This window comes from Sinocyclocheilus rhinocerous, unplaced genomic scaffold (genome assembly GCF_001515625.1).
Source record: "Sinocyclocheilus rhinocerous isolate Xijiao unplaced genomic scaffold, SAMN03320098_v1.1 scaffold397, whole genome shotgun sequence".
Lineage (NCBI taxonomy): Eukaryota > Metazoa > Chordata > Actinopteri > Cypriniformes > Cyprinidae > Sinocyclocheilus > Sinocyclocheilus rhinocerous.
The window spans coordinates 169,057-182,558 of NW_015663491.1; the positions used below are offsets into that span (position 1 = coordinate 169,057).

A 13,502-nucleotide genomic window follows, 5' to 3' on the forward strand; every position below is an offset into this window, starting at 1 on the left:
TAGCAATAATAAATGTTTTTTGAGCACCAAATCAGCATATTAGAATGATTTCAGAAGGAAAAGGAATAAATCACAGAAATAAATTACATTTTAAAAAACTAAATTAAATTATAATATTATAATATTATATATAATAATTATATTATAATATAAATTATAATATAAATTTTTATATTTAAAATGTTAAATACTTGCTATTTTTATTAAAGTGTTTACATTTTAATACTTCAATTTTTATATTTTATATATAAATGTGCAATCAGATAAATACAACCATGAAAAATATTTTAAAAAGCAGAAAAAATTATCTAGAAATGTGAGAGCTTAAACTCTGGTCTCATCCACAAACAAAGAAAGTGTGTTTTATTTTTGTGTTTAAAAGAAAATACAAAGTCATTTGTGTTTGCAGTGACATAAGAGCAACTAAATAATGACCGAATCTTCATTTCGAGTGAATTATTCCTTTAATACGCCGACATTGAGTACCCAACACTCTCTCTAATACTCTTCCCTTTCATTTCCCATCTTCCTCTACCCCTCTATTTCAGCTCGACTCTCTGATTCGTTGGCTGTGGCAGTGCAGGGCAGTGCTGGTGGTGAAGAGAGCATCGGGAGGGAGCGTCAGTTTGGATTAGCTGCCTGCCGAGCTGGGGGACACGGCAAACAGAGAGCAGGGCGCTCAAGGCGGGGAGCAGGCAGTCATATCAGATCTGCAGCAAGACCACGCACAGCCTGGTGACAGTTTGACTGGCGGCATGGTCTGTGTGTATGTGTGTGTGTGTGTGTGTGTGTGTATGTGTGGGAGGGGAGCGAGGGAGGTAGGAGGTGTTTTAGGGACACGAGCGGGAATGACAGGATGTTCCTGCGTGACATGCTGCAAGTAACCAGTGTGTATGCGTGTGATAAGAGGACGGGAGGGGCGGCCACATCTGGACACACAGCTGGTTAATGCAGCTACGCGTGTGGCCGAGCACACACACACAGAGCCGGAATAAGCGGCACAAACGTGAAAGCCTACATCTGTCCAGCCCTAATTTTGATGCATGATGGGATTGAGTCTCATACGCAAACAACAGGTTTAAATCCAGGTTCGAAAATATCCGATTGGGACGTACTCAAACCTCAAACTACAAGTGTGGATTTTAAAGAAATCAATACTTTTATTCAGAAAGGATGCATTCAATTGATCAAAAGTGACCATAAAGTTATTTTAAATAGTAATAATATTTTACAATATTACTGTTTTTACTGTATTTTTGATCAAATAAATGCAGGTCAGATTTCTTTGAAAAACATTTAAGAAGTCAGAATAAACATCTTTTTGGCCCTAATTTTGAAGCAAGTTGGGATCGCGCCACATACATGCACAACAGGTTTAAACTAAACGGGTCCTAAAACATCTGATCGAGGCATTCCCAAACTATAGCACAGTCTAATCTTAACTGGGTTCTGATTGGACGATCGCAAGGACGGACTGACATTCAGAGGAGAGGATCTGCAGAGACTGATGAGGGGTCACGGAGTGCTCTTCAACTCACACACACACGTGCACACCTATGCATACACATACATACACACACACACACACACATACACACACCCTGGAGGAGAGCTTGTTTTAGCCTGGTTGAGTGTGTCGTCCTAATGAGGGTCAGTAAGGACAGGCAATATACAGGACACTTGCTAGAGGACAACAGACAGCGAACAGGAAGAACCTTGTGTGGTGTTGTAACATCTATCTATTTAGGCTTTTAGTCTTTTTTTTTTACCTTTAGAGTTGCTTTTTTCCTTTAATTTTCTCACATGGTTTTTCTGAAAGAGACTGTTCACTCAAAAAATAAAAAATGACCATTTCCTAAGCCTAATGTCATTCCAAACCTGTATGGACCTTTCTTTCTTCAGTGCCTTCACAGTAAAATTTTGAAGAACGTAATGATTTTCTGTGCAGTTACAGTGAATGTAGAGTGGAGACAAAAGAAAGTCAGTCATACTGGTTTGGATCAACATGAGGGTGAGTAAATGATGACAAGTTTCATTACAGAGTGAAATATTCATTTTGTTTTTTAAGCAATGACAGGCTCCCTTCTGTCTATAAATCAGCATATATCAATCGGTTGACCTAAATCAATCTGAGTCATCAAAAACATCCTGTTTTAAATCTACATTGGGCTCTTTCCTGTGCCCTGCCACCATTTGCAGTTTTTTTTTCCCCGCTGAGGTGCATTAGCTCAGTGCTAAGTGCTCCGTGCTGAAAGCTGTGAGGCACAGAACAGGGCAGCTGGAAGAAAGAAACCCATTACAGACTTCTAAACTCGGGCCATTATGGTGCCTGCTGTTCAGATTATCTACCAAATCGGTCAAGCCTGGCCAGTTCATTTAAACACACTTTCGCCCCAACTATCCACACTGGCACGTCACCGCATGAATGTGTGTGCAAACATATATCCTCATGCCAAGTTTAATACAGTTAATAAAAAATACAAAATATGCAGTTTAAAAAAAATTATATATATATATATATATATATATACATAATTAAAAGAAAAAAAACAGAGTTATAATATAATATAATATAATATAAAACGTACACTACGGTTCAAAAATGTATATCAGTAAATTTTTTTAGGAAATAATACTTTTATTCAACTAGGACACATTAAAATGATCAAAATGTTATAATTCAGTTAGAATTATAATGTTACAATATATAATTAAATATAAAAAACTAAAAAAAGAAAATTCAAAATTACAATAATCTTGCGTTTTTGTCTCTGTGTGTGTTTAAAAACCATCGTAATATCACAAAGTCCATTTAAATTCTTCACGGTTTGGATTAAACAAGAAAATGGTGTGACACTTACATTTCTGTTTAAGCTAACAGCCTCGTTTCCAAAGTTGACCATTTCCTATTCCTTTTTATTACCCCCTATTGCTTTTCCAGTTGAACTCATTGCTATAATGTATATATTACTCTGCTTAATTTGTGGTAAAAATGACAGAGAAAGGCTTCTTTAAGTAGGACAGCGAGCAAGTGCTATTCATCATAATCGGCCTCGCACTCACGCGCACAGCTTGACTCCCATTTATCATTCCATCGGCTGATTATTTGCATATTAATCAGCCACTGGAGCATGATGGTGTGCTCGGCAGCCAGTCACAGAGGAGGAGAGGCGGGTAATTATCATATATCCCGGCGCTGATGGGCTAATTGATTACAACAGCTCAAGGAGGCCCTTGAAAGAGCCCAGGGGGGCTTTTCTGGATGGCCCCTATGAGACAAACCCCCCTCCCCATCCACGCTGCACCGATTTAACCCAACCCCCTGATGCCTTTCCTTGAAATCCAGGTCAATGGAAATATAAAAAAAATTGATGACCGCTAATAAACGACATAACAGGGTTTAAAAAGGCCTTGAACTGCAAAATAATAATTAGATTTATACATCCATAACTCACAGTTTAAGATATTCACATTTCATAGTACAAACAATGCGGGAAAAATAACACACTGAAGTGTGATACTTAGGGTTTAGGGGCTTGTTCAAATTCTTAACCCTTAGTATGACCGCTAATAATTACATAGCGCTTTAATAAACATCTGAGATCGATCACCAGAACGCTGTTGTCCTAGGATAATGATTGCACATTAAAAGTGGGTCAATAGTATGATCCTGTATCCATGAGTAATTTAAATTACTCCCACTGCAAGGCCGAGCGAGGTACAGCTGGCTGAACTACTGAAGAATTACACTGAGATTTGGTTTGCCCTCGGTTATTTATTCAAGCCAGGCTAAAACCAGTATCAGTCAGACCATTAAAGGAATGCAGCCGTTAGCATTTTCAGGAAATGCTGGTTTTCTTCACTTTTTTTAAACGGCATCTCAGAGCGCATATATTAATCAGACAGATATTATAAGCCATCCATTCAAGTCAGAATTCTTTGAACTATCTGAAAGTCAGATAGTTTCTCTATCCAGAATTGACTGGAGTGTCAAAAATGGGTGATCTTAACATTAGAGACCAGGCAGCTTGCTTCTTTCCTGTGATATTTCAGTGTTAGATATTCAAGAGAAATCTAATTTTGGCGAGGAGAAGTGGATGTGATTGGAGAGTTCTGCATTCGCCCATGCCAAATGATAAGAAAGCCGAATGAATGGTGGCTTTGATGGCAGCTCAGGATGTGAGGAGTGAAACCGAGAAACCAAAGCCACATCAGAAACGTGAAGCTCTTTCACATCCGTCTTGAGCCACTGTGCACGTTTCTCTGTATAGATAAAACTACAGTGACGTCTACATAGGAGTATGTGTGATGGTAAACAGTATCGGGGTGTTACCTTGTGTCTGTCCAGGCATTGGCAGCAGTGCCTGGCCCAGCTCTCCGTTCAGCCATAACTGCATGCGTATAAACGGCTCTCTTCCTTTCTGCGTGAGCTTGCTCCAGTGCTTCGGCCGAGAGAGCATGTCGCTCACGCTCCCCTGAGAGAGGCCCAGCACCTGCAATCCACACACACAGGAGATATGGTACATCAGATTCAGAGAAAAACAGGCCTGAAACAAATATGAAGATATTTCATGATGCAATAAGAAGAAAGATGCAGCTGGTATTAACAAACTCATACATTTGCATGGAGTATAAAAATGAAACCAACACACACTCGCTCATATCGTTTCTTAGGAGAACCACGGGTGGGTAATCGATGGAAGCGTTTCTGATTTGAAAAGCACTGACCTTCTCGCCAAAGATCCGCTGGCAGATGCCATTCTTGGCTAGTTTGTCTTTGACCTGCTGTGTGAGATCGACAGTGTCCACTTCCTGGTACATGTAGTACTCGTACTGCTCAGGTGTGAGCGGGGGCACCACGGGTTTGGCGACTTTGGGGAGGGACAGTAAAGGCGAGGAGGAAGGCAGTGGGCTGCTCTGAGGCGTCTCGCTGCCGCTGGGCATCTGCAGACTCAGCTCTGAGCTCTGGGAGTATGGGGACTCTGAGCTGGGCCAGTCTTTCCAGTAATCCAGAGAGGAAGCAGGAGCCACAGGCGCAGTGCTGCCCAGCCGAGGGAGCTTCTGGTGGGGGCAAAGAGTAATATAGTTGGGGTTAGCCATATAAGGAAACTTAAGGAGGAGGAAGTGGGCTATTCTAGGGTGTGACTTTTGAAGAAAAATGCGATACCTTGTTAAATAATGCAATAATTGATATGCAATACGATATTGCTTTAAGTGTGTGAAATCAATTTAGATTATATATATAAAAAACGAAAATATATAGCCAATATATGTTTCGCATTATTTCTTGGAAAATAAATCATCATCACTACAACTTCTGAAAGTGAACCGCAGTGTTTTAACATTACATAAAAAGTAATGTCACAAATCTGTAAATGTAATTTTAACATCAATGTAAAAAAATAAATAATAATAATAATGCCAATATCTAAATACCAAAAACTCTTTGCTCAGCTTGGTAATATATAGTTATAGTAACCTAAATCTTAACATCAAGAACATCCAGGTAAACAAAAACACCTGAAACTAGGTGTGGACAATTAGTTATTTTAGATATTTTAATTTAATAAGAACTACAAACAATTGGACAAATACAATAAAACAAAGATACAAATGAAATAAACAGTGCTTTGAGTCTTTCAGGTAGGCCTACATTAGATATACAGTATTTATTCAAGTAAGAAACAATACAGAAACGGAATAATCAAATGTAAAACTAAAACACTGCATAGTCTTCACATAAATTAAATATACACTGATTCATTATAAAGCTACAAAGTTTATTCAGTCAAGTCTTTTTCTTTTGTTGTTTGACAGACAGTTGCAGGTTTACTATCTTAGACGGGTCTTTATAACTGAAAACTCTACAATTATATTTAGAAAGAGGGTCAGTTGTTAGGGATATAGACTTGTGGAGATAATTTAATGGTTAATACTGTGGGTATATGGGGGTATGTGGCATCAAAAAGTTATTAACAATGCACTGTACCTCCTTGCTATCCTCTTGGCTGTGGGCGTCTTCGCTAACAGAGGGCTGCCCGGTTCCGCGACGCTCAGAGAGACCTGTGCTCCACCAGTGCTCCCTCCAAGAACCCCCACCTAAACCTCCTCCACTCTCAGAGAGACGTCCAAACTTGTGCACTCCGTCCACCCCCACATCTGAGACGGCCACTTCACCCATCTCCTTCTTCACCCCACTGTGGAAGTCCAAGAGAGGAGAGGTGGAGGGCTTCTTCAGAGACTGAGCAATAGGGGTGTAGGGGAGGCTGGAGAGCGGGGAGCCCAGGAGCGACAGATCGGTCGGGGCCATAGAGCTGGCCTTCAGTACGGGCTCCAGAGCCACCTGCTGGGCCTCCATCTCCCTCCGAGCCTGCTCAAGGATGGAACGAATGTTCTCGTCGGAGTTGCTGGAGGAGGACGGAGGCTGAGAACTCTCAACTGCAGGAACAGAAGAGAACAAGTAAGTGGTCACAATCTGTTTCACCTATACACCACCACATTATTGCTCAAAAAAGAGGAACTTAAAGTAATAGCTTACACAAAAATAAAAACTCTGGCATTATTTACATAATCCTCATGTTTTCCAAACCCTTTCCAAACTTTCTTCAGTGGAACATTGAAGAATGTTGTAACAGAAGTTATGACAATAAAAAGATACAGTGACCACAAGCGGCCAAGCTTCAAAAAGGACAAAAGAGTACAACAAATATACTAAATTTTGGTCTTTTTGCACAAATTTGTTGTAAAGTCTACTGTTATGATACTCTTAAGGTGTTTTTCATTATTTTTGGAGCTTAGGTTTTAGCCCCTAATTAGTATGGAAAAGAGCAGCGTGAACATTCTCCAAAACATCATCTCTTGTGTTCCCAAGAAGATTGAAAGTCATACAGGTTTGGAAAAACATGAATGTGAGTAAATGATGACAGAATTTTTGTTTTGGATGAACTATTCCTTTAAAGGGTGCCAATAAGAGATTGCTGCCCTATGCTACCCAATAACATTTCAGAATAAATTTGGAGTTTAATTTGACATATATATCAATATTATATATTATAGTTTCTAATAATAAAGTTAAACAAAAATGTCTGTTTTCTGTGAGTTAGACCGTAAAAGATTTCTCAACACGTGTACATAGGGTTTTTTATTGATGTATATATATATATATATATATAAATATATATATAAAAAACATACATCGGTCATAAATCCCCATGACTCAGACTGATTTATGACAGTGAGAAGTTCATTGGAAGCAGTAGCGCTCTTGGCATGGGGGGAAATCTTGGGGGGAAACTTTCAACAGACAGCACAAAACCTCACCAAGTCTTAGACTGTGTGCATATATTTGGAAATAGCTGCCCGACCCTCTGTGGTAACCTGATCGCCGTTGCCTCTCCCCCACACCGTCTGCAGTGGCAGGTGGGGAAGAGACAGTTAGTTTAATTCCGTTACACAAGCTTGGACAGGAAAAGGTAAAGGAGGGAATTTCAACATTCAAAAACAGAGGGGATATGACTCAGTATGTTATTGACTGATATAATCATTTTAGACAGTGCTTGTTTAAAAATCTGCATTGCAATTACAGTTTTAGCCAACATACACCATCGTTCAAAAGTTTGGGGTTAATAAGATTTTTGAATGTTTTTGAAGGAAGCCTCTTATGCTCACCAATGCTGCATTTACTTGATCAAAAATATAGTAAAAACAGTAATACTGTCAAATATTATTACAATTTAAAATAGGAGTTTTCTACTTGGATATATTTTAAAATGTAATTTATTCCTGTGAATTTTCAGCATCACTACTCCAGTGTTCACTGTTCAGTGTCACATGATCCTTCAGAAATCACTCTATTATGCTGATTTGGTGCTCAAGAAACATTTCTTATTATTTCAATGTTGAAAGCAATGTTGTGTGGCTTAATATTTTCGTTAAAAACATGATACATTTTTTCAAGATTCTTTGGTAAATAGAAAGTTAAAAAGAACAATTTATTTGAAATTGAAATATAAGTCTTTACTGTCACTTTTGATCAATTTAATGCATTCTTGCTGAATAAAATATTAATTTCTTTCAACAAAAAAAAATAACAACTTTTGAACAGTAGTGTACTATGTTAGTATGATGACACCACAATCAATTCTACAATAGAAAACTTGACTCATTTAGAAAAAGTGAATGAAAAAATGACCAGTTTTGGAAAAGTCCAATCCTACAGGAAGTGACATAACTGATTGTGGGGAAGTGGAAAACACATGTGAATGCCTTGATCCTTCCTTGATTACCTGATGACAGAAAAAGACTCACCTGCTTTCTGCACTTGTAACTCTCTCTTGGCCTGCTCCAAGATGGACTTGATGGCTTCATCGGAGCCGGTCTCAGGTGTGCGGATCCGTGTGGTGATGTTACCTGCGAAGACACGAGAAGGACATGTAGCTGTAAGTGACACGTCATGTGTAACAATCTGTTTGTTTTGAAATGGAGCACAATATACAATCTTTTAGACTGAAAATGGCAAAAATATTGCTATTTCTGCATGACAAAGCAAGAGTTTAAATAGATGCAAACGCAAGCTTATTCTAAACAACAAACTATACGATATGCTAAAATAAGCCTGACACTTTTTTATTTCATGGAATTGCAATCCTGCGACCAAACTCACTGGCACAAAACTAAAAAACCATTAGCAATCGTTTGCTTGTCTATAATATTGTGTGTATCAGCACCTGCGCTGCCCGTGGCTACAGCTGCACTTCCTGTGCAAGGACTGAAACCTTTTCCTGTCCCCCACAACAAAGAGACGGTAAGATTTGGATAAAATCCATGAGAAACAACAGAGCTTGTGTGGAAGTATCATCAGACGGGCCGGTGCAATGATAATAAATATGGAAAGAGAGAGAGGGAATGCGCCCAGCGAGCAGTGGGCAGCAGGGCAAGGTCAGAGTCACTGGTGTGTGAGGAGAGCAGCTGGACGTGTGTGTGAGGTGGAAGTAATGCTCTCTCGCCCTCTCTCTCTCTCTCTCACACACACACACACACACACAGGGGTGGCTAGCCACCCACAGTGCCGCCCTGGGGGAGACTCAACCACCAGTTGTAATGTGGTGGCACTGTAGATCTGCCTGAAGGATTCTGCCACACACACACACACACACACACACACATATATACACACAAGCTGACCACGAAATAACAGGACAGAATCCTCAAGGACCTCCGTGATGGAAAGTTACATAGGTTTAGGCTTGATAACACTCACACAGCGTTTTTTTCCACAGTTTGAAACTAATCTATGCAGTCAAAGGTGTAGCATTTATTGTAAACAGCTGTCTTCCGACAGTCCGAACGAGATCTTTTTAAATTCCAGTCACACCTCTTCCAGCCCTGTCTGTCTCACTCACTTGTTTTGCAACAGATTCCAGGCCAGAGATTGAGAAGAAACAGACCAGCACAACAAAAACAGACAGACACACTGCGGATCTGACACTCCAGAAACCCGTAACACGAGAGGGAAGGCTTGAGACAGACCTGGCCGCGTGGAGCCTTCCGAGCCGGTTCTTCGCTTCGGAACATCCTGAAACACTCTGTTCAGGTTCTGGCCTGGGTTCTCTGTTGGAAAACAAGTGGCGGAAGATAGAAATAAAGTAAGACCAAGCCCTAAACTTCTGCTGTCAATTGTCCAATCATCTCCAGGGCTCAACTGTAAGAATGACTGAGTATGAGAGATTTTTGTTTTTAGGTCGGTTGACAGAAATGTCACCTGTCTTACAGTCTTAGTGCTGCGGCATCAGTGTCTTACATTCGCTGACGAGCGAACACCTTGGAATTTGAATTCTGCTGATTTAGATGTTAACGTTATTTAGCTAATATTAGCTAGCACAGATGATGTTTTGCTGTATTTGCGAGAGAATGACTAGCCTTTATCACAAAAAATCTGTACCATATGCAATCGTTTTCCAATTAAAAGTACTAATAAATCCATAGCTTTCAGAGTTACATTGTAGCAATAAGAATATAAGTTACAATATAATACATAGTTACAATAAGAATATAATTTACAATATAATACAAATAAACATAACATTTAAAAAAAAAAAGACTTTTTTTTCTGAAAAGCGAAAAAATTATGTATTTTTTAATTTATTTTAGGGTAAATTAATAATTTAAAAATTAAATTAAAAATACAAATGTATTCCTGTGAAAAGCAATATATATTCCTTTTCTGAAGTATATAATATGCGTTGCTAAGAAATCCTTATTGTTGAGCCCTGATCTTAAATGGTTGTCAATGTCTTCACAGTCAATTTTGAGAGCACTTAGTAATACTAATCCAAAGTAATTCCTTTACATGGACAGATACATGTAAATATCCTTTGAATGGTAGTTTGTTAAAGGTCCCATGGCATGAAAATTTCACTTTATGAGGTTTTTTAACATTAATATAAGTTCCCCTAGCCTGCCTATGGTCCCCCAGTGGCTAGAAATGGCGATAGGTGTACACCGAGCCCTGGGTATCCTGCTTTGCCTTTGAGAAAATGAAAGCTCAGATGGCCCAATCTGGAATCTTCCCTTTATGTCGTCATACGGGGAAAGGTTACCTCCCCTTTCTCTGCTTTGCCCGCCCAGAGAATTTGGCCCGCCCATGAGAAAATGAGCTACTACCGTGCGAGGCAGTACTAGGGACCACTTAGGCCTATATAAAAGCATCCAAAAAGCAGCATGTCATGGGACCTTTAAGCTTAAACACAAATCGACCTAGTCTGACCTCAAAGAAAGCCACCTGCACCGTGCAGAACTCACTCGAGTGATTATTTCAACGTTAATGTGCTCCTTTAGCCCAGGTCTTTGAAGTGAATGAATGGGTTTTAAGGTTTTTACAAAGTTCATACTCCCATGGGAGACCACAAGCCGACGCTATGGAGGCAGACAGCCAGACCAGACTCCCTTGAAGACGTTCCAAACCGGTGTGCAGACGCACGGGCAGCACAGTCAGCCTTTTTCAGCTCCGGCTCTGTTTCAAAACTACTGCCTCACAGCTAGACTGAGCAAACTTAGACTCGGCTCAACACGGCTTCAGGGATTCGCAGCCAACTGCCCTCATATGCAAGTACTCTCGCACACGCTGGGCTCGGCCTTGATTTGTTCGCTCTAGCTGTGAAGCACCGACTTGAGGCAAAACATAATGCTCGCAAACCTCTCTGAACTTCCTCTTCACCCGTAGGCTGAGACCAAAATGAAAGAAAGGGTAGACTGCTGAAGTTTAGCTCTAATCAACACGCCGCCTGCACCAACTGAGTACTGATAGTGTTTCCTTCAGACTCTAGTATCTAGTCTCTATGGGCTTCATGTAGTTATCTGAAGACTCTCAATCTTAAAGGTTATGTGCACCATTCCATAGTGGATGAAAGGGTTAGTTTAGTCTAAAGCTTATCGGAAAGGAATCATGAAAGCCTGTTTTTGCCTACAGTAAAAAAAAAATTATAATAATAATAAGGTAACTGCGAATTCATACCTAACGATTGTGACTTCTTATCTCACAAATGTGACTTTTTTACCTCACAAATGCAACTACTTTTCTCATAAATGAAACTCTATACCTCAGAAATGCTACTTTATACCTCACAAATGCAAATTTATACCACGTAAGTTCAACTTTTTTTTACCTCACAAATGCGACTTTATATCTCACAAAAATGATTTTATACTGTACCTCACAAATGTGAAATTATACCTCAATTCATTTCTCATAATTAAGACTTTTACTTGCCAGTTTTTACCTTATAAACTTGACTTCATATCTCATAATTTTAACTACCTCACAAAAATGATTTTATACCTCACTAATGTGACTTCATTTCACAATACTGCATTCAAAATTATTTCATACCTCATAAATGTGACTTTTACCTCAGAAATGTGACTACTTTTCTCATAACTGAAACTCTATACCTCACAAATGCAAATGTATACAATGTAATTTCAACTTTTTTACCTCACAAATGCGACCCTTTTAACTCACAAATGCAACTTTATATCTCACAAATGTGAAATTATTTCTCATAATTAAGACTTCTACTTGCCAGTTTTTACCTCACAAACGTGACTTCCTATCTCATAAATGCAACTACCACACAAAAATGATTTTATACCTCACTAATTTTACTTAATTTTACATTATTGTGACTTTATACCTCACAAATAAGATTTCACACCTCACAAATGTGACTTCATAACTAACAAATGCAAGATTTTACCTGACAAATGTGACTTCATTCTTTAAAATTTGCAACTTTATACCTCACAAATACAGTACAACTTCATACCTCAGAGAAACGTGACTTCATATCTCACAATTGCAACTTCCTATCTCATAAACATGACTTTATACCACACAAATGCAACTGTATACCTCACGATTATGACTTTATATCTCATGACTTCACAACTCACAAATGCGACTTTATACCTCAAAATTGTGAATTCATACCTCAAAATCACGACGTCATATCACACAATTGTAACTTTATATCTCAAAAATGTGACTTCATATCTCACAAATGCAACTTTAGTTCTTATTTAAAAATTTTGTTCACAATTACTCATTTTATTTAATTTTTTTTTAATCTGAGGCAAAAAAACAAGCTTCCATAAGAAGTACAGCTGGATCACAGCAATCGCAAAGCACTGCCCTCTCTTGTTATTGCAAATATTTGACTATTTAAAGTATCTGATTTGACTGCTCTTTAAAGAAATACGTGCGCCAAATGTGAGACTGCTAACATCAATGTGCCCATGTTTAAGTTGCTTACATGTGAGAGGAATTACCATGCTGTTAACTGAGCACTATTTAATCCCATGCATAATGTTTGAAAATAAACGTGCGTTGGGAGATCATCTGCGATAACAAGGTTAAGTTGTTTCCTCAAGCTCTGTAACTGACCTCTCTGCCTGCCCTGGATGCTCCTCAGCGCCAGGATGTTCTGCTCATCAGACAGGAAGTGCTTCATCTTGTGAAAGGGCTCTTTGCCACGGATAGTTAACTTGCTCCAGGGTTTGGGCCGGGCCAGAATCTCACTGACCGAGCCTTGGGACAGACCCAACACATAATGGCCGAACACACGCTGGCCGATGTTGTGTTTGATCAGCTGCTCCTTGACCTGTCGCGCAATCTCAGCCGTGTCCATTTCCTCCCCTTCCGACGTGCTGCCTGCACCCTCAGACTGGCTGGGAGAGGGTGCCAGGCCATTAACCTCCGGGCTGCCCGCTGACTGAGGGGGTAGGGGGCTGGAGAGAGAGTTGGTTGTAGCGTAATGGGGCAGCCCGAAGAGCACAGAACTTGGAGAAGGGTCCTGGAGGGCTTTGGTGTAGATGGTTTGCATGAGCTGCCTCTGAAGAAGAGAGTTGAGTGCCATTTTGCCAGCCAACGGGGGGAACGTGGCGCCCACGCTGGCCATGCCGGGGGTAAAGAAGTCTGGCCCGATGCCCGTGGGGGAGAAAGGGTG

At 39.7% G+C, this 13,502-nt stretch overlaps 1 protein-coding gene across 3 annotated transcripts in view; it reads right to left on the minus strand.

Moving 5' to 3' along the window:
- LOC107728840 (homeobox protein cut-like 1) overlaps positions 1–13,502 on the minus strand; it is a 153,033-nt gene that overhangs the window by 30,763 nt on the left and 108,768 nt on the right. For 2 of the 3 annotated variants that reach the window (XM_016539116.1, XM_016539118.1), the window contains 6 exons: positions 9,529–9,609; positions 8,308–8,409; positions 7,321–7,407; positions 5,990–6,438; positions 4,729–5,061; positions 4,334–4,493 (listed from right to left, as the gene is read on the minus strand). In XM_016539116.1, the coding sequence (XP_016394602.1) occupies positions 4,334–4,493; positions 4,729–5,061; positions 5,990–6,438; positions 7,321–7,407; positions 8,308–8,409; positions 9,529–9,609 (1,212 nt within the window). The remainder of the gene's footprint in view (positions 1–4,333; positions 4,494–4,728; positions 5,062–5,989; positions 6,439–7,320; positions 7,408–8,307; positions 8,410–9,528; positions 9,610–13,502) is intronic. The other variant, XM_016539117.1, reaches the window with a different exon arrangement.